The sequence below is a fragment of the Chelon labrosus genome (genome assembly GCF_963514085.1).
Source record: "Chelon labrosus genome assembly, chromosome: 21".
NCBI lineage: Eukaryota > Metazoa > Chordata > Actinopteri > Mugiliformes > Mugilidae > Chelon > Chelon labrosus.
The window spans coordinates 7,925,719-7,952,360 of record NC_140354.1 but is presented as its reverse complement, the minus strand read 5'-3'; the positions used below and the strand labels follow the sequence as shown (position 1 = coordinate 7,952,360).

The window sequence follows — 26,642 nt, the reverse complement described above, 5'->3', positions numbered from 1 at the left end:
TCCTATCTGCCATTGTTTGTTTGTCATTAATTTATGTCGGATTTGTTTTGGTCCGACCAGCTGTCCATCCATCTGTTGGGCCCTTGTTCCAGTCCTACTACTAACTCATTTGCAAATACTAGCTGTCTGCGAGCCGTGGCGAGAAAAAATGAGAGAAAAACAAAGTCATCCAATTTGTTTTGCAGCTCATTGTGTGTCAAGTAAACATATGAGATCTTTAGTTTCTGTATTTTGCAGTTTCATAAGAAAACATGTTCAAATGCCCAAGGATTATAAGGCATGAGGAAGCATATCTACTCATGTAAAATCAGCAGTGATAATCAGACGCGTCGCTGTCTCTCTCTGTCTCCATCTTTCAGTATTGTGGGTCACACTGAGCCATACACCAAACTGTGCTGTAAGGGCTTCTGCATAGACATCCTGAAGAAACTGTCCCGCAACATAAAGTTCTCCTACGACCTCTACCTGGTCACCAACGGCAAGCACGGCAAGCTGGTCCGGGGAATTTGGAACGGGATGATCGGAGAGGTACACAATATAGCTACTCTTACATGACAGCTATCCCACTTCACTGATGTTTGTCAAGGTCACAAATGAAAAAGGAAAATATTCCCTAAATTACATGCGTGCCAGCTGAAGAGTAACACATGTATCATTAAATCTGAAAGTCTGTCTCTTTAAATGATTAACTGCTTCTTATTGAGATAAAGTATGTTATAGCACTACCTAAGATCTTTCTTGTTTTTTTAGGTATTCACTAGTACTGAACATTCATAAAGTTGGTAAACCTTCAAATCTCTGCAGCAAATATCACAATATCTTGCCTTTTTACTACAAGAAATGGTCAACAAAAACACTGCATGTCTGTTTAACTAAACATTTTCAGCCAAATTAGCCATTTTCGTGGGATTTATCAATAAGACATGGAACCAAAACACACCATTTTAAGGTCAAACATCACTACAAGAGTCACTTTGGCATGGCTACTTAAAATTATTAATGTGGGAACTCACAAATTCTAAATTTGATAAAAGCTCAATAACACCAAAAGGAACATACCTATAATGTGGTATTACATTTTTTTTAAATTTTTTTTTAAAAAAGCAATCCTGAGAGTAATGTTTAGATCCTTTCTTTAATGAAAAGAGAGTAAAACCTTGTGTATGTGACAGCAATACATGAGAATCAAAACCTCAAGGAAACAACAGTCTTTTCCTGCAGTAAAAAAATAAATAAATAAAAAGAAATGATTAATGAGTACATGAATAGATACTAAGGCCATTGTGGTAGGGGAAGGAGGGACTGGTGTACAAAAAGGGGGAGTAAGTGTCCCTGTGAATAATCTCCAGACAGACTCCTGTCCTGACCCTCCTTAAGGAGTTGGAGAACACAGTTTTTTTTTTTTTTTTTTTCAAAAACAGGAAGGCTATTGCGCTCAATGAGGCATCAACCTCCACAGGAGAGCAAATGGCTTGCATCAGGCCGGGTGTCTGGACTGTAAATCTACCGGCTCTCCATCAGCATGATAAACAGTGTTGTGTTATGGCAAAAAAAATGGATTTGAACTGTAGTGGTGGAAGTCTGAGAGGTTCAAACACCCGGGCTACTTCCAGCCTCCAACATTTTGTAAGCGGATGTTTTATATAATAGGTTTTATGCTACATGCTGGGAGATCATGCTCTACTATGCACTGGTGAAAAAAGGCGAGAGGCTTTTAAGTTGTGTCAGTCAGCTGGCTTGGCACGGGAAAAACCTGACAGTGTATCACCAACAGGGACGGAAGCTGAATGTTGACTTCATAAATGAGATTTATCTCAAAGATCAGCAGTGGGCACCTGGTATTATGCTGCTGCACAGGATCCGATTTATGATCACGCCAGGGAAACGTCCACTATCGCACTTTCATCCCACCCAAAAAATATCTTTATCGACTTTCTATTTGCCGCAGGTGTTCTACAAACGGGCAGACATGGCCATCGGCTCACTGACCATAAATGAGGAGCGCTCAGAGATTATTGACTTCTCAGTGCCATTTGTGGAGACGGGGATCAGTGTGATGGTGGCAAGAAGTAACGGGACTGTGTCTCCATCTGCTTTTTTGGGTGAGACACTCTTCCTGAAAGTAATGTCAATAATGTAATAGCTATTGCATCGGGGTGGACTCATTGTGTAGTATATGCTATATACTGTTTCAAAGCACTGGTTCTTTTCAACTTTTAAATAGAGGCAAACATGCAAATAAAACACATGTATTTAACCTACCTGGTTGTGCTTTCTGTCAATGCAGAACCTTACAGTCCTGCGGTGTGGGTGATGATGTTCGTCATGTGTCTGACTGTTGTGGCCATCACAGTCTTTGTCTTTGAATACTGCAGTCCCGTTGGGTATAACCGCAGCCTGGTCACTGCCAAAGGTTGGTCTCATCCCCATCACCAGTCCACCTTCTTTCTTTCCCTCGACGGCTACAGCAGAGGAGTGTGAATGTTGATGGAAAACAATAGCTGCTTCAAAAGGATAATATTGGTTGCAGAGATGAAATATGACTTTCATTTAGTTAGTAAGGGATCAATATGGAAATATGGGGAGCACTAAATTTATTTAACAATTATAAACTTTTCAGTGCACTTTACATTTTTATTTTCAGATTTACTAAAGAAAATTAAATTAATTTAAATATTGGTAGGTCTGAGAGGGGGGACAAAAAAAACTGCAATCTTAAGGACATCAAGGAGCTTTAGAGAACACACAATATCCAATCCTATTTACAGTGGCCACACAGTGGATCAATATTTGGAAAACTGAGACACTGCCATTTTATTTTAGAGCCATGTGGTCCACAAAATATGTTGCAAATACCGATTAAAAAAGGGCCAAAAGTGTTAAACTCATAGAATAGGATATTTAAGCATGTAACATTGATAATTATGAATTGTGAAAGTGATGATTTGTAAGATGCCCTAGATTTGAGAAACACAAACACACACCTGTCCACTTTCTAGATCCAGGAGGTCCCACCTTCACCATTGGGAAGTCAGTGTGGCTGCTGTGGGGAATTGTCTTCAACAACTCTGTCCCTATTGAGAATCCAAAGGGCACCACCAGTAAGATCATGGTCCTGGTCTGGGCTTTCTTTGCTGTCATCTTCCTGGCTTCCTACACAGCCAACCTGGCCGCCTTCATGATCCAGGAGCAATACATCGACACGGTCTCTGGACTGAGTGACAAAAAGGTACAGACCTCTGTCATTGACAGGCCTGTGCGTGTTGTTGTGTTTAATGTAGAGCTTAGGAAAAACAGACTATTTGGAGTATGTAAACAGTGTGTGGCAGAGCTATGAAAGGCAAACACCCAGAAGTGGCAATGTCATGGCTGTGACTTTTTACTTTGCCTGCAAAATATAAATGTCATGGCTGTGAGTTTTTACTTTGCCTGCAAAATATAAAAGGGTTCATAGAGTAAGTGGTGAAATTGAATTACAAACCCCAACTCTTTAGAAGGGGATGCCAATGGAAATCCTATGAAATGCAGCACACAAGTGGATTTTCTGAGCAGACAGTAATTATAATTTTCTGGTATTATCTTATGCATATTTGTCTAGCCGGGGGATATGTTTTATAGGAGTATTGACAAGGAAATCCATGTTAAACCATCAGCGCAAAAATGATTTGTAGACTCTTTGCTTGCAGGCAACTGAAGGGATTAAAGAGGCATGTGAGGAAAAGACCAAGCTGTCCACTGCTCATTACGATTCTAGGAAAGTCATTTACAATTCTCGTTTCATTATAAAATAGAGCCATTCAAATAGAGCCATTTTGACAGCAAGTCCATAGATTATTGAACAGCATTCTGCACGACAGCAAGGGGGAACGGAAGGCTGAAGTGCTGTTTGTCCGGCTGTGCCGAACCCCTCGGGTTAAGTAAATGCAAATGAGGTAAAAGATGGAGCTACAGAAAGCGACCTTGTATCAGAAGAGATGACATTGCACTGTATTAAGGCAGATGATTACATCTTTCCTACAGAACAGACACTTGTAAGAAAAGTCCTTGTGAGTGGGTAACACGTCATGTTAACTCTGACGTGGTCCAACCTCCTTTCAACCATCAGCTCACGATTGACACACTACATCACCCATGTATGTGATACCAGCAACGTGTATGTAGAAAATACAGCGACATGCTGTCAAGCTATAACGAGGTAGCTCAATCTAAAGGCAGACAATGTTAAGAGTGTGCAACAGCATTACCCATTTGAACAAACTATATCTATACATTTTCTTTTCACCTCTAATATTCCATTTAGAGGTGAGTAGTGAGAAGTTATTTACTTAGAATGCATTACAAGGTTTGTGAAAACTGCAGTTTTTCTATTCCCACCCGTCCCATTTCCTTTCCTCACAGATAATTAAAATGCATATAGTACCACCAAAAGCAAAAGGATAAAATAAGAAGTTAATTTGTTACTGCAAAGCATGAACTAAATGTGGATCTCTCATCTGTCAGATCTTTGGATTGCAGCTGTATCTGTCTGAAAAAAATAAAAAAATTTGATCATATGATTATATACCATCGTATGTACAGTGACAATTTCTCAGATTTGATCTGGTCATTTTATGTGTGATAAATTGTTATTCTTACCTCTGTACAGTTTCAAAAGCCACAGGAGCAGTACCCTCCGTTCCGCTTTGGTACAGTCCCAAATGGCAGCACAGAGCGCAACATAAGGAGTAACTACCCCGAGATGCACTCCCACATGGTCAAATACAACCAGAAGGGAGTAGAGGATGCCCTAAACAGCCTCAAAACAGGGTAGGTGTCTGCCAACAGTCATAAAATTATATATACAGCAGAGGTGCGAGTGAAAGCAGAGCCAGCAACATAATGTCCATTAGAGTAAATATCCCTTTTTGTTTTAACCCATTAGGAAACTGGATGCCTTTATCTATGATGCTGCTGTGTTAAATTACATGGCTGGCAAAGATGAAGGCTGCAAACTGGTGACTATTGGCAGTGGGAAAGTATTTGCTACCACTGGTTACGGCATTGCCCTGCAGAAGGAATCACGCTGGAAACGACCCATTGACCTGGCCCTGCTGCAGTTCCTGGCTGACGGTAAATTCTTCATATATATATACAATACGGTCATATAATTTGACAAGCAATTGAACAGTAGCTGTATTAGCTTTGTACCCTGACACCTGAATAAGAATGAATGTAAACAAGTCCGAACTCCATGTCAATAAAAACAAGTTTCAAGAGGGGATTTAAAATGAGACACTCATTCTGCTAACCTCAGCTCCTTGGAAAAGTTCATTCAGAGCCACACGTAAAAGCAGGGTCACCTTCGGCAAAATATAAAATATTTACAGTAATGCACATTGAATAAAGTCAAGCTGAGAAGGCATGCTGTGATATTATTACTTCTCACACCAGCAGCAAAGTTGTGAAAGAAAGTCATTATGTTTTTGGTTACACAACAGCTGAGAATACACACAAAACTAAAACAGGGAATTTCCAGGCTAAAAAGCTAAAGATCATAGGCTTATACTAGATTTAAAATTTGCAGCAGTCATTACTTGCTTTTCGTCTTTTAGAAGAACGACTGCTGCGTGATCGGGTTTTTCAATTTGCAAAATCACATACAGAGGAACTGTACAACCTTATTCAGTTTTATCGGGGGTGCCGCTTATGTGATAGAATTTCATTATCCCATGCAAATGTATTTCATAGGAGATTGGAGGGTGTTCCATTACTCACGCAAAGTCCCCAAATAATACTAGTGTTATGCAAATAGGGCTTAAGCCTGTATTCTGTGCTCCTCATTCACAGGTGACACACAAAAGCTGCAGACCGTCTGGCTCACCGGCATCTGCCGCAACGAAAAGAAAGAGGTCATGAGCAGTAAGCTGGACATAGACAACATGGCGGGAGTGTTCTACATGCTGCTTGTTGCCATGGGTCTGAGCCTGTTGGTTTTTGCTTGGGAACATCTGCTCTACTGGAAACTGCGACATTCAGTACGCAAATCAGACCGTCTGGATTTTCTCCTAGCTATCAGTAGAGTAAGTAATCCTCAAAACACATGACTCAAAGCAGTACACAACTACAACAGTTCAAGGTCAACCAATAATAAACGGTAAAAGCAGTAAAAGGACTTCATGAATACTTGCTGAAATAAAGTGCTAGTGATGGTGTCTGACAAACTGAATTTAAATTGCCCCATTAAAAAAACCTTCATCTGTGCATCGAAAGTAGTCAGATGTGAGATTAAATATTCCAAACTGATACACAATTTGAAAGTAAAATAAAGCTTGTATGATAAATATTGAGAAACTAATAGGGTTAGTGCATGAATCAGCAACTCATACACCGATCAGGCAAAGCATTATGACCACTGACAGGAGAAGTAAATAAGACTGACCATCTTGTGATGATTTAATGTTCTGCTGGGAAACTTCTGAACCTGGCATTTGTGTGGATGTTACTTAGACATGTACCACCCACCTAGACCAGACCAGGCACCCCCACCCCATTGCAATGACACTCCTTGATGGCAGCAGACAGCCACACACACAAAAACGGTTTAGGAACAACTCAAAAAACATGAAAAAAAGCACAAGGTGTTGACCTGGCCTCCAAATTCCACTGGGATGCACTTGAATAAGCCTGATCCACAGAAGCCCCTCCCCTCAACCTATAGGACCCAAAGGCCCCCACTAACAACATTCTGTTGCCAGACACCACAGGACACCCTCAGAAGGCCCATGTCCATTCTCTGATGAGAACTGTTTTAGAGGCACCAGGGCAGACCTACACAATATTATTACATAGGTCATAATGTTAGGCCTGATCAGTGTATGTCTACATTTTTATCACTACAAAACGTACATAAAACTGCCAGAAACCACAATGAATCTCTTTCTGCAATCACCGTTTTCCATCTATGTTTTCACTTAATTTACTCAATGAGTTAATAGAAACTGAATAAAAGAAATCAGTAGCTATTAGAGTAACATGTTTAAGAAACCTTTAGGAGTTGAGTGGATTGATTGTCTATTCTAGTTTCTGATAATGTTTAAAGATTGTAATTTTACCCTTCTGTCTCTCTGCAGGGTATCTACAGCTGCTTCAACGGAGTAGAGCAAAGTGACCGCAATGGGAGCATTCAGAGTCCAGACATCACTACCAACTACACACAAGCCAATATGCTTAAGATGCTGAAGACAGCCAAGGACATGGTGTCCTCTGCCAGAGTGGAGAACTCTCTAGACAATGCTACCAAAACATTAGAAAACTGGAGCAGGCGGGGAGGTGACAATGTGCGCACTGGCCTACCACCCAGAGTTACAACCACTGACGTGATCCATGGTCGTCTGCCCTATATCTCAAGCATCACAGACAACCACTCACCATACCCACAGAGGGCCATTACACCCACCTTTCCAATTCATTATGGGGACACTACCACCCAACCCCTCCTGGATAAGCCTAAGGTGGTAACTAGGCCCACTCCTCTCCGCTACACACTGCCTTCCCGCAATAGTCAGCATGTTTTAGAGAGGACTCTACCCATCTCCAGCCTCAGCAGTCCTCACATTGCCATAAGAGATCCTGCTCCATCTGGAACTTCAAACCCCCACCACGGCAGCAGGCTGTATGTGGAGAACCCAGCCCGGCACCCCACATCCCCTTTCGTACCTTACAGGGAGTTCCAGGTGCCCGATATCTACGTGGAGCACAAAGGACCACTGAGGAGGAAGTTTAGTTACCCCCCTGACTGTGTGAGCCGGAGGAGGAGGTCTCATAGCTATATGTTTGATGCTGCAGACCCCAGGGTGAGAGGGGATTACGATGAACCTCGGTCCTGCCTTGCCGAGTTGAGGGCCAATCACCTCCTAAACAACCATGCCCCTGATGCATCCGCCATGACCTGCACTGCAGCACACTACCCCAGCGGTAGCACCAGCTGCAACTCCTGTATGAAATCCTACCTGGAGCCTGAAATGGATGACATCCCACTTCTGGGGAAGGACAAACTCAACCGACGCGCCTCATTCCTCAAAGCCACATGGGGCAATGATAGGATCCATCAGGTAGATGAAACAAAGCCTTCCACATCCACAACTCCTTCCACCCGTGCAGACATGCCTGACCTGTTTCCAAGGGTGGTAGTTGCAAACCCAAAGCCCCACAAGCTATATGGCAGTCTGGGCCACAACCTGTCCTGCTACCCCTTGGCTGCTGAGCCAGCCTACTTGGACCCAGCCCACATGGGTTCCTATCCCTACAAACAAAAGCTCAAGTACTCAGAATCCACCCGGCTGCCATCTTACAGGGAAGCAATTCTTCAGAATGCCGCAGCCCTGCGCCGCTCCTCCTCCACGGTAGTGCATAGACACTACTCCACATATCTGAACTCGTACACAGACTTACCAGTGTATGTGGGGCCACTGGCCCAGGGACCGTCCCACTACTACAATGGTTCAAAGGACATGTGTCACTTGTTTCCCTGTACAAGCCACTGTCCAGACAATGCAGCAATGTTGCCTCATATGAGTGACAGGCAGATGGTTTACCACAACAATATGTTTGGGGGGTACGATGGCACAGGAAAAAGGGAAGATCCATGCTCTGGGAGCAGAGAGCGGAGGCAGGTGTTGGTGGCGCGCAGAGTTAACAGTCCCTATGTGCCAAAGCCCTGGGGCAGGGTTTCCAGTCTGGAGTCTGAGGTCTGAACCACCATCCTTATTGGTCCTCCATTAGGCTCTCTGACTGAGCCCCTCTGAGAAGAGGGAATGCCTGGAGGTTCTTCCCTCAGCCTCTGGTTAAAGCAAAAATTTAACTCTACACCAATAGTGTATTTGAGAGTGCTGACTCTCAATTATCAGTGCAATAATATGTTGGGCAGCAAAATGCAACGGAGAAGACACTCAAAAGGAAACTACTGCTGGGACTTTGTAACCCAAACTTAAAATGCTAATAAAAGAAAAGGCGATGTGGAAGTATTTAATACATAAGAATTTAACCTGTTGATTGCTATTTAAAGGATTTTTAAATGATGTGTTGCTATGTGAAAGAATTCTGGGAGACAATATACTGTAGCCTCTCAATCTGATTACAACAAAATTCTTTCTCTCATTTTTTCCCCAAAAGCATTTCAGTACCCCCTATTTCAACTAAAGAAGATAATTTTGTGATCAAATCACCAATATGTCTTCCGTAATTTTTTCTAAATCCACGACCTTGGGTGCACCGTTGTTCTGAGACTTTCTGCCCCACTGGTCACTAATGTAATTTGGCTGGGATTTTAAAAAGGGAAAACCATATAATATATCATATGTATTTCAATTGTTACACTACTCTTTAATAAAGAACAAGGTCATCTCAAGGGCCTTTTGGAACCATCTTATGACGTCCTAATCCATCTTTTATGTCATACAATGATAACTTTTCAATGCACACATTTTTTTTTTCTTTTCAGTTTGTCAACTCGCACAGAATGGAAGATCATGAGAATACAGTTTATGTACATTGTTGATTTTAAATGTATATTTTCTGATCTTGCACACAATATATTTTCAACAGTCTAGGATATCGAAAAGGGCTGTTAATTGTTAATCTATTAATGGCAGTTAATAGTTTACTTAATTATAAATATACGTGTATGGCAGAAGATGGATACGTGCAAAGTATGTCAAAAAATGTACTCCTCATAAGGGTTCCCACCATCCAAGTAAGAAAAAAGTCCACTGCCTGACTCAGTTGTGTTGATGAACACTGCAGTATAAGGGTTTGAAAAAAGGGGTCTAGATACTTGAGGATTATTGTAATGTTTAACTAGGATTTTCATAGGTGAAGAATTTATTATGAGACAACAGAGGTCATCTATAGCTAATGCTGCTAATCTTGAGGAGCATCAGGACTCTAATTACATTCTTCCATCAACATCAAAACTGAAGTGATAAAGTATCAGTGGTGTTCCCTGCTCAACATGTTAACACTGGCATATTTCCTGGACAGATAAAGCTGGCGCAACAGTATTTGTGGACATGTGTTCTACCCAAGCAGCTACTTGCAGCAGCAGGACTAATAACTGAGAACAAGTTAATCCGTGATGTAGTTCAGGTGTGAGGATTATTTTATCATGTTATTTCAGAAGGTTAGCTGTGAAGGGATTAATAACATTAAAGGGAACTTATAATGGAAGACTGCAGGTTGTTTGCTGTGTTTATTTTGGATTTTATATAGCTAATGAATAGCAATTTCATATTATTTTTTCTTTGTAGTTCATCATTTCAGTAAGGTGTCATTTACTTTATCCGTCCTTCAAATTTCATAATGTAACAAAGCAGGATTTTTGGAAAAACAACTGTATTTCATTCAATCATTTCATGTATTTCATTCATTTCATTTCCATTTTTAAGCGACTACTGGTTAACGCCATAGATAATTGATAATATACTATAAATGATGAGACACCAAGGTCTAAATCAAACAAAGCACTCCTTATAAAAGGGTTTGATGTACTAATAACGAACAGATGACCATTAATACAAAATGAGACTGTGACTGCCTTAACATGTGAAGTTCAGCGAACCCAAGCAATATTATAGAAACAATTCTGTAAAACAAACATGGTCCATGGCCAATAGCTAACAAAAACTTACAAAATCCAATCCAGCAATCATCATTACAATAAATTCAAGTATTCATTGTACACGTCACCTGCATCAAAGCATCACAATGCATGTACCAAGAAACAAGCAAAAGAACAATCACCATGGCTCGATCACCACAAAAGGATTCACCGACAATCAATACCAAATTGCACAAATTACACACATAGCAGTGTAAATGCTTAAACTGCCAGTCAACGGACCCCAAATAATCAATCAAACAGCCAGCAAGATTAGCAGCTATACCTTGGCTTTGTGTACACACAAAGCCAAGACAAAATACCTGTTAGCACGAGCAGTAAACACTTACCTTGATGAAGGTTCCAAGCTGCACAGACATGACATTTGCTTCAGATTAGAAAGATAATTATAATGAAAACTGTAAATATAATTATATGAGAAAAACAGAAAATAATTATGTGACTTGGCTCTGGGCTTGACTGTGTTGATTTTACCCTGGAGGCAAATTGGCTCTAGCCTCAAAGCTGGTTATAAAACCATAACAACAAACTGGACACAACTCAGACATTATTCATTCTAACTGATGGCAAGAAAAACCAGAGCAGGAATGCATCACAATACACATGCAAATCTACAGCCACAAGAAAACTTGCTTACTCGCACAAAACTAATTCATAACTGATAACATTGCTACTTTGCAGAACAAAAACAGAAAACAGCAGACTTAAAAACCACTAGCAGCATCAGTTGCTATATTTACAAACACATAAACACTAAACAAAGTTTCAACATGAACAAGATACTAAAACGCCTCGAGAGAGCTGTACAGAATTGGACCACAACTTTAAATTCCCAATAAGCATGTTAGCACAAGCAGCAGACACTTACGTTACTTGAATAAATCAGTGATCATCACGGTGGTTGCAGACAGCAGTTTTAGAAAGATGGTCAGCAAACAAGACATCAAACCTGCACAGACAGAAAATATATGAAGAATTAACTGTAACCTAGTATTAAAGAAAATGCTAACGTGAAGACAATGATGTTTAATTCTGTAAAGCAACATGCAATGTTAGCTTCGTCTTCAGAGACAAGAGGAAATTACACACGCACACACACACAAAACAAATTAACTGCCACACAAAACAACTGAGATACAGCAACAGCTTCAGATCAGAGATTACCAGCTAGCAGAGGCAAGGACATAAAACACACGCAGCTGACACTCAGTGATGTACACTGCCATATGTTCAAGCACACAAAGAGAAACGGAACAGTTTCAAGAAGACAGTTACGGTATGTCTAACTGTCATTTCCAAGATACATGGACTTGAGGCCCCAGTTTGTTGTCACAGAAGAGGAACAACCACAGTGGCAGTCCGGCAGCAGAGTGTGCATGTACTGTTCACAATGAAGTCATCTGTGAGGGAAGAAGCCACTGCAATAAGAATGTCTTGGGTATTTCACATGTCTACTCCACTAAAAAACGGATCACAGAAGCTATAGGTTTAATGTTATTTAATAAAAAAGTTTTAGGGTGTTACAAGATTTTATCAGCTAAATGTCTGAGTTTGGCTGTAGTAAAGTCAGTACTGTCACATCCATTCAAATTTTTATATACACAAAATATTTAATAACCATGGGTCTTGCTGAACTATAAGGGACTGATTTTAACAAATAGGTCCATCTATTAAAATACTGAATGAAGTGCCACATAATATCTGAACCAGGATTTATCCCTAATACAATCCTGTTGTTTTTTTATGAGGCTTAACCTGAACCCAAAACAAAAAAGTTAAAATTGATTGGTAGATCAGGTCAGATTTTGTTTTCAAAAAAAGAAAACTGACGGTCTGTTTCAGGATTGAATCTGAAAGTGGTCCTTTTCATGTTTGGGATGTTTTTCACTTTGATTTCCTGCACACACTTTGTAATAGCATGCAAAGCAGTGAAGTAGAATGGAATCAATTCAGGTATTTTAATTACTTTTTAAGGAGACATGGTGTATATGAAAATAACATTTCCAACTCACTGCTCACAGACAGCCTATGGGCTGCTTAACAATTGTACAGGCATTAATTGACAAAAAATAAGGGTTATTGGTTAGTTTTGTGGTAGAGAATCCAAAACAAGGGTAACCTGAGGTCAATGTTTAAAAGCTGCGCATCACTGCCTGCATTACATGTAGCCTGTGTGTGATCTAAATGCAAAGCAGTGACACTTAGTTACGTTATGATTTACTAGCTGGGCTTTCTTAATTAGGCCAGTCGGACCTTGTTTAATATTCCCTGTTTAATATCCAGTGAAAGCTACTGTGACAGGTGGCCACTAGATGTCGCTGTACTTTGAGAGCATATCAGACCAACAAAACTATTTAAACTTTATATAACACTACATAGTGGGCGAAACTGCATTGAAATGCTCCACAGGGTTTATCTGCAAGGTTTAATTCTTATTAAGCGCCTGGTCACTCAAACAATTACATGCTACACTGATAACAAGGTCTATTTTATTCAAAATGCTTTATATTCAATATACTTTCTATATGAAATTAAACTATTTAGGTCCACGTTTCCGTTGACTTCAAACTAAAAATAATGAAACGAACCGGAAACTATGATATATATTTTCGGAATTATTCCAAATATTTCGAAACAAAACCAAAATAAACTCATCTGAATCCAGTTTATTGAATCAAGAGCGCCAGAAGTTAGCTAGCCAAGTGAAACTACGGCGTATCTGTTATTAAACAACTTGACTGAACTGAAAACAGTCAAGCTAGCAGAGTCACTGATATCACCCTCAACAAATTACAAACACGATTTCGCTGACAGCTGGGAACGTTTTTTCATTAATAAAATAAAAAATGCCAACAAAAACAAACTTCGAAGTACCTGAATTAGCTTAAAGACGAAGGTACCTAAGCGTCGTGACAGCGACACAACAGACTGGAGGGATGCACCGCTCAAGTTACCAGGGGCCGACAGGGGGCGCGCCTGATCAAACTTCTTCTTTTTCTTCTTCTACTTCTTGGTGCTCATTAGCAGATACCATAACGTCTGTGGTAGATAGACAACAAACTTGTACGTGTTTGTTTCAGTCCTAGACTGTATACAGATTAAAGATAATTAAAGATATTTATATACAGTCTATGGTTTCAATTAAAACAAGCTATTTAATAATATGATGTGAAATATGTAAAGTATAGTGGCAAATAATCATTAATTTATCTAATAGTCACATTGTCAAACAGTGTTTGACAATTTTGCTACACTTGAGTAGGCCTACTGCGACTGCATAGAAAAAAATGCAAGAGTAACTAATTAGTAATGTTTAACTTTTTTCTCTTTCTTCTTGTTCTGTGTTCAGGCTCTCTAAAATCACATTTTTTTTCCTGTAATAGCGATATAGTTTGAAAAATCACCTTATTTCACACTATCTGACAGCATCACTTGATACTACGTATCAGCTTATTTCAGCTCTTCATAGGAACCATGTTCAGTCCCAGTATTGAAACCCAAGATTCCGACTTTATTTATTTATTTCTTCTTTTTCTTTTTTAATGGCTGCATCATCCATCAAAACGACATGTTACAGATAAATTTTGAATCACTTTCTGCACATTTTCTAGAATTTGAAATTGCATTCAATGGGTTACAGTAAGGTTTGGCTGCATAGTGAATTGGTGCAGGGCGGTCCAGGACCGGGACACCGAAGACGCACCAAAGACAATTAAAGTACATTTTTATTTCTGCAGGTAAATACTCCAGAAAAAAAAAGTTTCATTTGTCAGCAAACATGCTGTAAAACCCTGCAAACAAACTTAATTTCCAACAAGACAAATGTCGATGCCAAAGGCTCAGCAGGGCTGAAAGCCAGACGCAATTCTTAATCTTTAAAAACCCTAAAATATTCAGCAACAAAACCAAGCTTAGTCACAAATCCTTAAACTGTCCTGTCACAGCTGTTCTTGTAGGACTATCCCACAGTGTTTGATTTAACATACCTCCCACGTCAACACATTTTTAAGGACACAGTTGACCAACCCTAATCTGATTCACTCTCAGGTGATCCTCCAGCAAAGCCCTGACTCCAGTAGTGGTACCTTGGTACCTTTCAGTCCACGTTGATGTGAAACTCCTATCTCTTCTTCTCATGCCTCGGGCTCTGGTTTGTTTTCAAGTTGGCGCTGAGACAAACTAGGGCTGTAATGGCACAGCGATGAGGCTTTTATGTATTCTGCGCTGCTCTCTGAGACCTGCAGAATTGATGGGAGGGCTGGCTGATTGCGGCGCAGATGATAAATGATTCTACACATGCAGATAAAATATGACCAGCAATTTGCTATGTCCAAAATATCCACAGCCACACACAGCACTGGACTGCAAACTGCGAGAGAAATTAAAGCCACTTAAAAGCCGTAGCTATTTCTGGAGCTTGTGGGAAAATAAAACTATTATCATTGATTACTAATTCCACACAAACAGTCAAGTATTTCTCCATTTATGTTTACTCCGACCAAAAACTTTCTATCCCAAGAAAGGAGTTGACTGTTTGTGTACAAAGCGTGTAATGTGTGTGTTTCTTCACTGTCTCTTTATGAAGCAATGTGTCTACCTTTCACCAAAGTGTTTTCACCACGATCCAGACTAAATTATATTTTAAGTTTAGAGCATTGATGGTGTCTGGAGGATGAATATCCAATCAGTATGGTGGAGTTTTCCCAGAAGATGAGTTGTGATCCTCAGACTTTTCGTTCTGCTCAATAATCAGCTTAATTTATTCAGTTTAAGGACAGCATGCGCTTACATTAATCTTTTTAAAGAAAAAAAGAAAAGATGGGCACACCAGATTTAGCAGAAGCTAATTTCCATCTGTAGTCCTACACAAAACATAAAATAGACACCACATAAAAACAAAATACCCATAAATCTTATGTACACACTCAACCAGCACACAACACCACACAACATATACATACCGTGTGCACTGTGCACGCCGCGCTGCACATACTGCCACACGGCATACGCAGCACACACAGGACAATGCCACATAGTAAAAACGTCATACTATATCCTGATGATAAGTATGAGATAAAACAACATGGGTAAGTGCAATACTCATAAAAAGAGCTATAGCAAGTGCAAACAGAGGAAGGTCTCACATTAGCTTTTAAATATCAACAATGGTAAATCAAAACTACAGAGGAATAAATGCCAGCAATGGTAATTCAGAGTTATTCTAAGCAGCAATAATGTTAAAAGTGTATTGGAAATCAGAGTTTCGGAATAGTATCAGAATTTTAAGTGGAAAACACTATAGTGTAGTGCATCAGAAGATTACATTAAAATGTTGCCATCAGAACTATTCCTGAAGAGGACTGCTAAGTGAACTCATAAAGCAGATGCAGTTGCAGTCGTAATACATTTCTTGTGTAACTGTCCGTCCGCTGAGCTGACTTTTGATGTAGTCTGGAAGGAATTTCTGGGTTAAATGTTCTGTGTAGCTCCATCACAGCATCTCTCACTTTTCTCTGCAGCTCAGTATCATATAGAAACATGGTTGGACAAAGACAGATTAACGCCACAGGCACTTAATAAGTGTGAGAACTGACTCTCAGCTGAATAAACTAATTTCTGGAGCCCCAAAGCCAATCTCCACAGGCAAATATATGAACTCTTTCACTGTGCTCACTGACCATACCAATCTAATATAATTTTCACACAGTAATTAATGACTAATTCTGCCATCTTCGTGCTTTGTAATGTGACAGATTCCTCCCTCCGCCTCTCTCCTCTTTGAAATGTATAAATTCACACAAGGTGGCCGTGAAAAGATGAGCCACGCGAGACAATTCATTTCTCAATTTTACCACATAAATACCGGACAAGATTACATCTAGCGCCAGGGAATAGTTTATGAATACGATTTCACTCTTGATTCCCTCAGCATATTGAAAATATGAAAATTAGATAGGTACATCTGAGCTGCTGATGTGCATCTGTAGTCACAGAAATGTTGAGCATACGGTTGCATGATTCGCCGGAGGACAGGAATCAGGAAGTTATTGTCTCGCTGCAACCATGATAGAACATTTATATATTCCGTAGGTCTTTTCACTCGTCTGACACAGCAAACAGAATGAAAAAAATGTTTTTTAATATGGAGACACTCTATCTAAAACTAAAATAATGAATATAAACCTACACAGCAATTTAAGTGGTAGCCTAATAAAGGTCATTATTAAAGAAAAAGCAAGAAATATAGGAACTGCAGGATAGATATTAATATAACATTTAAAAGATTAGACACACCGTGACATCCTCCTGCAGAAGTGGCCACAGATGATGATAGGACACCATGCTGATGAAAGTTCCTGTTTCATTCAGAGAGAGGCCAGGGCCTGAGTGTATTTATACCCTACCCCTTAATTAAGAATGCCCTCCGCAGCAGAGAGAGGGACTCCACACATACACTGTTCCACTCCATGACTGAGTGGCGGGGCGAAGGGGTCAAAATGGAAAAGGGCCTTCCTGCGACAGAGCCAGAAAACATGGTGACACAAAAAAGAGAGCTGCCAAAAAAGCACGCATAAGATCACTGCAGCCACAGAGGTTATAGTTAGTGTCGCATTGAAAATGAACTCAGCGTCGATATACACGGCAATTTTAGGGCTTTTTGTCTGCCCGCCAAGGACCTAGTTGGATTTTAGGGTGATACTGCAACGTTCTTGGGAGATTACAAACAAACAATGTCATTAGCATGAAAAATAAGATATGCTCAAACAAAAAAATGGCACATAATTTACATGGACTCTAATATTCCACTAATAATCAGAATCAGAAATGGTTCAGGTAGCCACCTAAATCGGAACAGCCTGGCCCGGTCAGAAAGAATTTTCAGTCAGATTGAGAGGGGCGTTACAAATTTTTAATACTCCATTCAATAGGAAAATATTATATCTTAATAATGCAAGCACTTGATCTAATCTTTTCTCTCTGGTTGGAATTAATACATTCACTACCCAATCACTATTAATCAAGCTAGAAGAAGAAGCAGATGAAGGAATAAATTAAAAAGTGTGTAAGCTCAGTATTTGCTGTAAATACCACATAAGCTTCTGGTAGCAGATACAGATAAAACTCTGGATATTGTTCGTGCAGTGTATCTAAAAGAACCTCTTCTTCTATACCCTTCACAGTTTTCCTCCCAGACCCCTGCGCTTAACCCACTGACAATGTGTTAGTGATGTGTTTAATCAAACCACCTGGATGGGTGAGAGCTGGCAGACAGCCAGACTTCTTTCACTCTCTCTCTCACGCACACACACACACACTGACCCACCGAGGCCCTCCTCATTAGCTCAGTCATGATGTGCGGACCTGAGCTGACCGGCCGGGCAGCTTTCTGCAGAGACTGAGGCCCGCTGCCTGTTTGATGAATCCTTGAACTCCCCTTCCACTGCAGGGATGACAGCTCTGCAGATGGAAACACAAAGCCACAGGGGAGACGGGGTGCGGACAAAAGATTTTAAAACCTTTATCTAACCAAATCACATTTACAAAGGTAGCAACACGAAGAAGTTGAACGTGTCACCTTTTAAAGGTATCTGGTAATCAGCAGTTATATTAGTTTTCAAAGCAAAGTGATGCAACCAAGCTCCAGAAAGTTGATGTTGCGCTACAGACGCAAAGTATAAGTTACAAACTCCCTTAAAAAGTGAGATCCTAAACAGAGCAACCGACATGCTGGTGACAAGCCCAATGGGACCTATAAGAATGAGACCTTACTCTGGAATGACATGATAATAAGAATATTTGGACATCCAGAGAAGAAGATCAATCAGGAGACTAGTCTTATTTGATCCCAAAAACAACAAGTCAAAAATAATCATTTTATATAGAGAAAGGAGGAGACATGGCAGAACACGTGTGTCGAACTTTTATTATTTTTTTGATGGGTGACACATTCTGACAGGCTTCAGGGGAGGGAAGGTGTACAGAGTTAAATGTGTGGTGTCAGTGTAGTTTTGATGAATGGACTGGATCCATTGCGTCAAGATCTGCTGAATGGATGTTATTAACTGTATGAGGACCGGGGGAGAAAGGTTGACAAGAGGTCAGACGGTGACGTAGATGAGGCTAATGGAGGTACAAAATAACACGGTAACAAAACCTTACTGGAATACACCTGGTGCAGGTGCAGAAATGTATTACGAAAAGCGGGTGTTTTTAGGGTAGAGAAACTCCAAGACACAAAATTTTGACCCATTGAACTTGAAAAAGGACAAAATTAAAGATGTCATCTTAACTGTTTACTGGACACTAAATAAAATGATTTAAAATGATTGCATGAACCAAACAATGATCACAATAGAACTTTTTGACTATGATGCTATGAAACGACAAATCTGCCGTTAATGTGACAGAAGAAGAAGAAGAAGAAGTTTTTTTCAGAGTTGCTTCTCACATCAATTCCAGGTTGGCTGAGCTGGTTACATTTTTACATTTACTATTAGTGGACTAGTGCCCATGCAAATGTAGCCAGGGACCATTTGATGTGGAACCTGTGTGTAATCATTAATTGTAATTAAACTATCTCTGTGGCTCCCGTTCATTCAACATTCAACAACCACCTAGCTTGTGTGACTGTGCTGTGCTGTGCTAAAACACACTCTTACTCCACAAATAACATGTCGAGAATTAAAGCAGGTTCAGATTTAGAGGATGGATCCATTAGCTCGGGGACATGAGCTGAGCTGCAGCATTACGCTGTATTTGTGGGCAGATGCCCTGGCATCTGGGTTCGGGGTTAGTAAGCAACCATCAGTGTGTGCTGGCGCCAAGCTAACGACAGGCTTTCGGCGCGGGCCAGTACGCAGGGCCAGGAGCCCTCAGTGGAGCAGATTGGTGGCCATGATGGAGCCTGATTTCCATCATCCATTATCCAAGGCCTGCAGATAAGTCGGGGTCCCACAGGGGCCTTCCTCTGAACCCCACTCTCAGGGAAAGATGGCCGACCACATGTGAGTGTTTGCGGTGCCAGAGCAGCAGGGGAATGCGATGATGCAACAGAAAACATTCTGCAGTTTGTTTGGTTTAGATTATGTAACCTTTGAGGAGAAAGTTGTGTGGTGTGGAATCTGGTATTAAGAGATTCATTGATGTCCAGTGTGTGAATAGTTTTGTTTTTCAAGAACTAGCATGTAGAATACTGAAAACCTTTTACACTACCAAAGCCATGAGATGAGACATGTCATTTAGACATGCTACTTGAATGTTCAGTATTCAAATGATAAAATATTCATACTCGTGTCATAGGTCCTTCTACCTGCAGGTCTCAGAAAGCTGCTGCACCACACAACGGCTAAACAGGCAGAAAGTATCATTAAGTTATTTTTAAAATATCATTTAAGCGTTAATGTTTTGTTTTTAAAGCACTGCATAATTTGTTTATTCCATATTAGAAGCCTCATCACCACATTCAAATCACATCTCAGCTCAGACCCCATTTATTTGTTTGAGTTTCTAATGCTTGTCCTTGTTTATTATGTATTATTCTTAGTTTTGAACACGAATCTGCTATGGCTGACCTTCTTTGTGATGATATGCGACATGTGTACCCTGGAAAATGCGATGGCGCTCAGACCATATGGCCTTACCTCTGCATTCACCCTTTAATCACTCACTTTCTCCGACCACACTTTGCCATCTGGCTCAGGCATTCAGACCAGCGGCCTGCTGTTCGCAAGCACTTCTCCCCACACTGAAGGAGGTGATGATACGTTCGTCGTCATTCAAGTTAAATGAGCACGACTCCGTCAGACTTTTTGATGTAACAACCAGAAAAATGGCATTTGAAGTGGCTACTTTCAAAAGTTTCACATTTCAATCCTGTGTGATCTATTCTGACAGAAGACATAGCGTCAAATCCTCAGAATGCCACCTGCTCCTCCTTCTCGTCCTGCATCTGGGTCGGCTTATTGACCTTTTGACAATGATGAGTAATTATGCCATTAATTACACAGCAGTTTGATCATTTAACACAAAAGGCAATGAATCGAGACTGTTTAGAAACACAATTGATTCAATGACCTCTGCTGCTTCTCCTCCCCCCTCCTTTAAGCCATACTCATGCCACTAACGTCATGCCACTTATCTGCTCTGCAGCACACGAGCTCCAGTTCAAATTAATATGTGTTCATGTCAGTTGTGTCCTATAAGGGCCCGTACTTTCCTCTTCACTGGACCCGATACAAACATGTAAAAAGGGCAAGTAAATTACCTTCCTTTGTGAACTTAAATGAATTCTGATTGCGAACCTTTTAATGCACAAACACTCACTGGCTGCTGTCCGCACCACTGTCTTCATGAGCCTTACCTTCGTCCACACGGCCAGCGGCCCCATAACTGAATTCTCGGGACATCCACACTTTGAATAAATTGCCTCACACTCCATAAATTTTCCCAGATGCTAAGAGCCACTTTGAGAATAGGGTGGGGGTTGCGATGGGGTGCTGGGAAGATGAAAGTGCAGACAAGAATAAGAAGGAGATAGAGTTCAACAGATGAAACAGAAGAGGGGGGAAAGAAATCGACTAAAGAGAGTCGTGCTAGAAGGGCTCCGCAGAGAAAAATCTGCTTTCCCAAGACAAAGAAGGAAGCGTAGAAAATATTCACAACACAACGCAGTTTACATTGATCGGAGGTTTCGACTAAAAAACGGATCTTTGAAGAGTGCTTTGTGCCGCCCATCATTTCCAGATTTAACTATTTCAAAACATCTCTGGACATTAAAAACCCAACGGATAAGGATACTTGAGGTTGCATGCAGATCATACACAGAGTCCATACACCTCTGCCCATTTCTAACCAGAATTAAGTCTTGGCTGCTATTTTTAAGTGATGAGCCCGAGAGTGGAGGATCGTTGAAACCTCATTAAGAGTATTGCAGTTGCGGTGTCAACATTCTTTTGACCTGATAAAATACTAAAGACACCATCTGATCAATATGACACTGCTCTTTTGAAAAACTATAACACATTAGCTGATCAGTGTCATGCCCTGTCAACCTTCAGTATACCAAAATCAGTCGCTCCGCTCATCATGTGCTTAATCCTCTAGCGTTGCATGTCTTTGGTTATGGCCGGCGCAAGGGCAATAGGAGTGTTTTAATGGGGGTCCTCCCTTCCTCCTCCATTTCATTTCCCATGTCTATGAGGTCGACATGAAAGAAGGACAGGCAGGATCGTTACGTAGAGCGATTTCCTCTCTGGTAATGAGACACAGCCAAGGTTAAGATTTAAAAAAAAAAAAAGAAAAAAATAGTAAATTCTGTTTTTGTCGTTCACCTTTTTCGTCACAGTTAATTTTTCGAGGACCTCGCCGTGGCTATGTTTGCATGCGCGCTGAGGAGCCCGTGAGTAATCAAGATCAAATCAATACAAGATTAATGTCCCTTAAAGAAACTCCAATGTTAACATGTTTGTTCGTTTAACCCCTGCCTCTGTTTTCTTAGAGGGACGACTTTACTGAATCTGTCAATCAATAAAGCAGGAGGACTCAATGGCATGAGACATGTCCTCTATCTAAAAAAATAAAAATAAAAATGATGACAAGGGCAAACCTGACACAAAAGGTGAAGTTAAACAAATAGTGCTAGTTTGATGCAGAGACCTTCTTTAGAAACCTTAGCTGGTAGGTGAATGACACTGGTGAAACGTCTTCTCAAAACTCCAGTTGACCTTTTTTGGATATACTATGACCTGGATGGCTGAGAACCTTCGCAGACAATTTGATAAAAGAATAAACTTATTAATTATAACCTGCACAGCTGCATGAGAACTGGGAATTTCTTTTTACTTACTCATGCTACTTTAAATATTCAGAGTCGTTAATATTTTGTAACTCAGAACTTAGTTATAGAAGAGATGTGCAAACATTAGTATATGTTTTTTTTTATTTTATTTTTTTTATTATTTTTATGCTGTTAATGTCATTGTCCGTAAATGGCTAGAGCATATTTCTGTTGATGTCTGGAGCTTCTTCCAGCAGGCAATGGACAATGGACGTTTTTGCCCAATACCACGAGGACAAGCTGCCAGTACATCACAGGATTAACACAGAGAGACACCAGGCCACTCTGGACAGGGCTCCTCACCATCAAAGGACAAACACAAAGACAAACAATCATTCGCACTCACATTCAAACAAAGGGGAAAGGGATGGGGGGTTCAATGTGGGAGGGGTTGGAGGAAGAGGGTGTGACAGGACTGTGGTTATGGCAGAGGTCAGGCTGAGGCTGGGTCTCTCAAGGTCTTCTGAAAAGTTTGAGGAATCGCTTCCTCAGAGATTTCTTCTTCCCTTTTTTCGGTGCCTCCTCCATCTGCTGTTCTAGTTGTTGCAGTCTGTCCATTAACTCATTTCTGGAGTTTTCCTCCTCCTCCACCGTTTTCTTGATGGCCTCGTTCATGGTTTGTAGGCGGTGCTGGAGGTCGGCCTTTTCCTGGTCCCACTGTCTTCTTTCGTTTTCCAGGTCCTCCTGCATCTTGATGGCTGCAGCTGTCATAGTTGAAGTCGTCACTATGTTCTCAGAAACGTAGCGGAGCTTTTCCTCCTCCCACTGACGTTGTTGCTCATCCATCTGAGTCTGCATTAGAGTCAGTGCAGCTTTAACTCTAGTGGTCTCCTCTGCTTGTTGCTGAAGACAGGTCTCTGCTTCCTTCCTTTTGTTTTCTTCTGCCTTGAGCGCTTCTTCTAGCAGTTTACCATGCACCGTCTTCTTGATGGCCTCGTTCATGGTTTGTAAGCGGTGCTGGAGGTCGGCCTTTTCCTGGTCCCACTGTCTTCTTTCGTTTTCCAGGTCCTCCTGCATCTTGATGGCTGCAGCTGTCATAGTTGATGTCGTCACTATGTTCTCAGAAACGTAGCGGAGCTTTTCCTCCTCCCACTGACGTTGTTGCCCATCCATCTGAGTCTGCATTAGAGTCAGTGCAGCTTTAACTCTAGCAGTCTCCTCTGCTTGTTGCTGAAGACAGGTCTCTGCTTCCTTCCTTTTGTTTTCTTCTGCCTTGAGCGCTTCTTCTAGCAGTTTACCATGCAGGGAAGCATTTTCATGCATCTTCCCCTTCTTGCTGAGCTCCTCATGAAGAACAGCCATCTCTTCTTCTGCCTCCTTTCCTTGGGCTTTGAGCTGTTCTTTCAATTGCTCTAACTCTTTTCTTAGAGCAGCATTGTCTTGCTCCATTGAAGACATCTTGTCTGTCCCTTCAGCCAGAATTTTGTTAAACTTCAGCTCCGAGATCTGAAGTACAGTGTCGTTCTTGATCCCAGCACAGGCGAGTTCAGGCTGGATAGCAGGCTGTGGTTTCTCAGCTGTGTTTCCACGCAGCATTTGGAGAATCGGATGCTTTTTATCTGCTGCAGGTTGCTGTGTGGGCTCTGTAATAGCCTGCAGTTTTACCAGGGTAGAAGTCGTTGGAAGCAGTTTGGCAGTGACAGGTATTTCTGAAACTGCAGTTTGAGGCCTGATGGCTGACGACGGCACTTTAGGTGTCAACTCCATCAGTTTTGGCAATGCCAGAGCCGCAGTCTGAGGCCTGGTGGACGTCGGCACGTTGGGTGTCAACTCCATCAGTTTTGGCAATGCCGAAGCTGCAGTCTGAGGCCTGGTGGACGTCGGCACTTTTGGTGTCAACTCCATCAGTTTTGGCAAAGCCGGAGCCGCAGTCTGAGGCCTGGTGGACGTCGGCACTTTTGGTGTCAACTCCATCAGTTTTGGCAAAGCCGGAGCCGCAGTCTGAGGCCTGGTGGACGTCGGCACTCTGGGTGTCAACTCCATCAGTTTTGGCAATGCCGGAGCCGCAGTCTGAGGCCTGGTGGACGTCGGCACTCTGGGTGTCAACTCCATCAGTTTTGGCAATGCCGGAGCCGCAGTCTGAGGCCTGTTGGACGTCGGCACTCTGGGTGTCAACTCCATCAGTTTTGGCAAAGCCCGAGCAGCAGTCTGAGGCCTGGTGGACGTCGGCACTTTTGGTGTCAACTCCATCAGTTTTGGCAATGCCGGAGCCGCAGTGTGAGGCCTGGTGGACGTCGGCACTCTGGGTGTCAACTCCATCAGTTTTGGCAAAGCCGGAGCCACAGTCTGAGGCCTGGTGGACGTCGGCACTCTGGATGTCAACTCCATCAGTTTTGGCAATGCCGGAGCCGCAGTCTGAGGCTTGGTGGACCTCGGCACTCTGGGTGTCAACTCCATCAGTTTTGGCAATGCCGGAGCCGCAGTCTGAGGCCTGGTGGACGTCGGCACTCTGGGTGTCAACTCCATCAGTTTTGGCAATGCCGAAGCCGCAGTCTGAGACCTGGTGGATGTCGGCACTCTGGGTGTCAACTCCATCAGTTTTGGCACTGGAGATGTGGCAGCCATATCTGGAGATACGGCAGGCTCTTCTGAAGATGCGACAGGCACTTGTGAAGCTGTGGCTGGCATTTCTAGAGATGTGGCAGCCACTTCTGGAGAGCCGGCAGGCATATCTGGAGATGCGGCAGGCACACCTAGAGATAGGGAGGGCTCTTCTGGAGATACGGCAGGCACTTCTGGAAATGCGGCAGGCGTATCTGGAGGTGCGGTAGGCACCTTAGTAGCTGACTCACGTACTGTGGGAGCTGCGACAGGAATCCCTGGAGCTGCATCAGGTACTGTGAGAGCTGTGGCTGGCACTTCTAGAGATGTGGCAGCCACTTCTGGAGAGCCGGCAGGCATATCTGGAGATGCGGCAGGCACACCTAGAGATAGGGAGGGCTCTTCTGGAGATACGGCAGGCACTTCTGGAAATGCGGCAGGCGTATCTGGAAATGCGGTAGGCACTTCAGTAGCTAACTCACGTACCGTGGGAGCTGCGACAGGAATCCCTGGAGCTGCATCAAGTACTGTGAGAGCTGTCTGCGCTGTCTGGAGCGCTGGAAAGTCTTCGTCGTTGAGCTGCATGCTGAAGTTCTGCTCAACCTCCTCCTGGAAGTTAGGAGAGATTTTTCCGGAGTTCATTGGCTGAGACATCTCCTGGTTCTCCTCTGCAGACGTCGTGGAAGACTTCATAGGAATGAAGACTTGGTGCTTAAAGTCACGCAGGATGACTTGAAATTTACCCCTGTGAACCTTGTTGTGGTTAGGGTTTGTAGCTGTTGTCTCCATTTGAAATCGAGTAGTGTTTGCTATTCGATTCTCTGACTATCGCTGTGTTGAATATGAAATATTCTTCTCGTTCGCTGTGTGTATTGTGGTAGGTACCGATCAAAAACTCACTGTAATGGCTGTCAGGAGTTGAGCCCTATTTATACCTTTCGCCAACATTCTATAGATCAAAGGCAGGCTTTGATGACGATTTGGTCTTCCATGACATGACATTCTATCTAAGCATCTGACTTAATGATGTCACATCCTGTCACATGGAAGTCAACATTCTATCAGCTCAGTGTGGACAACCAACCAATCAATCAATCAATCAATCAACCAATCAATCAATTTTATCTTTCAAACTGGATGTAAAAATTTCTTCAATGCAACAAATACTTTCATTCATTGGTCATTTTATTTTTTACTCTCCGTCCACTTTTAACACAGGAGAAGAATCTGTGGCTAAGGGATGTCAACCTCTACTTCTGTGGAATAAAAATAAATAAATAAATAAGTTCCTCCGCTAAACAGCATCATGTCAAGAGACCAAATAGCATTATATAAGTTCAGTAGTGCAAAGCTTTCTGAGACAGCTGTTACCAGTTTAATGTTTATCGGCAACGGAAACATAAAGAAAGGTAACAAGCTGAAAATCTTGAAATGTCTTTATGCCTCAGCTAAAAAGATTTAGGAAGTATCAGATTTCTATATATTCTCAGTTCAATTACTGTATGTTTTAAGAGCTACTTTCAGTTCTTTTCCAGCTATTTGGAGGATAGAGCTAATGCAGAGTTATGCAATAGATTGATGGGACAACACATGTGGTGACAAATAGTTGTT

The 26,642-nt window shown here is 41.7% G+C and overlaps 1 protein-coding gene across 1 annotated transcript in view; it reads left to right on the top strand.

Moving 5' to 3' along the window:
• grin2ca (glutamate receptor, ionotropic, N-methyl D-aspartate 2Ca) overlaps positions 1-8,732 on the top strand; it is a gene marked incomplete at both ends in the record, with an annotated part of 35,189 nt that extends 26,457 nt beyond the window's left edge. The window contains 8 exons of the mRNA XM_084569917.1: positions 360-528; positions 1,949-2,102; positions 2,288-2,413; positions 3,000-3,229; positions 4,646-4,806; positions 4,922-5,109; positions 5,827-6,059; positions 7,110-8,732. Coding sequence (XP_084426043.1) covers positions 360-528; positions 1,949-2,102; positions 2,288-2,413; positions 3,000-3,229; positions 4,646-4,806; positions 4,922-5,109; positions 5,827-6,059; positions 7,110-8,732 — 2,884 coding nt within the window. The remainder of the gene's footprint in view (positions 1-359; positions 529-1,948; positions 2,103-2,287; positions 2,414-2,999; positions 3,230-4,645; positions 4,807-4,921; positions 5,110-5,826; positions 6,060-7,109) is intronic.
• Between the last annotated feature and the right edge of the window lie 17,910 nt (positions 8,733-26,642).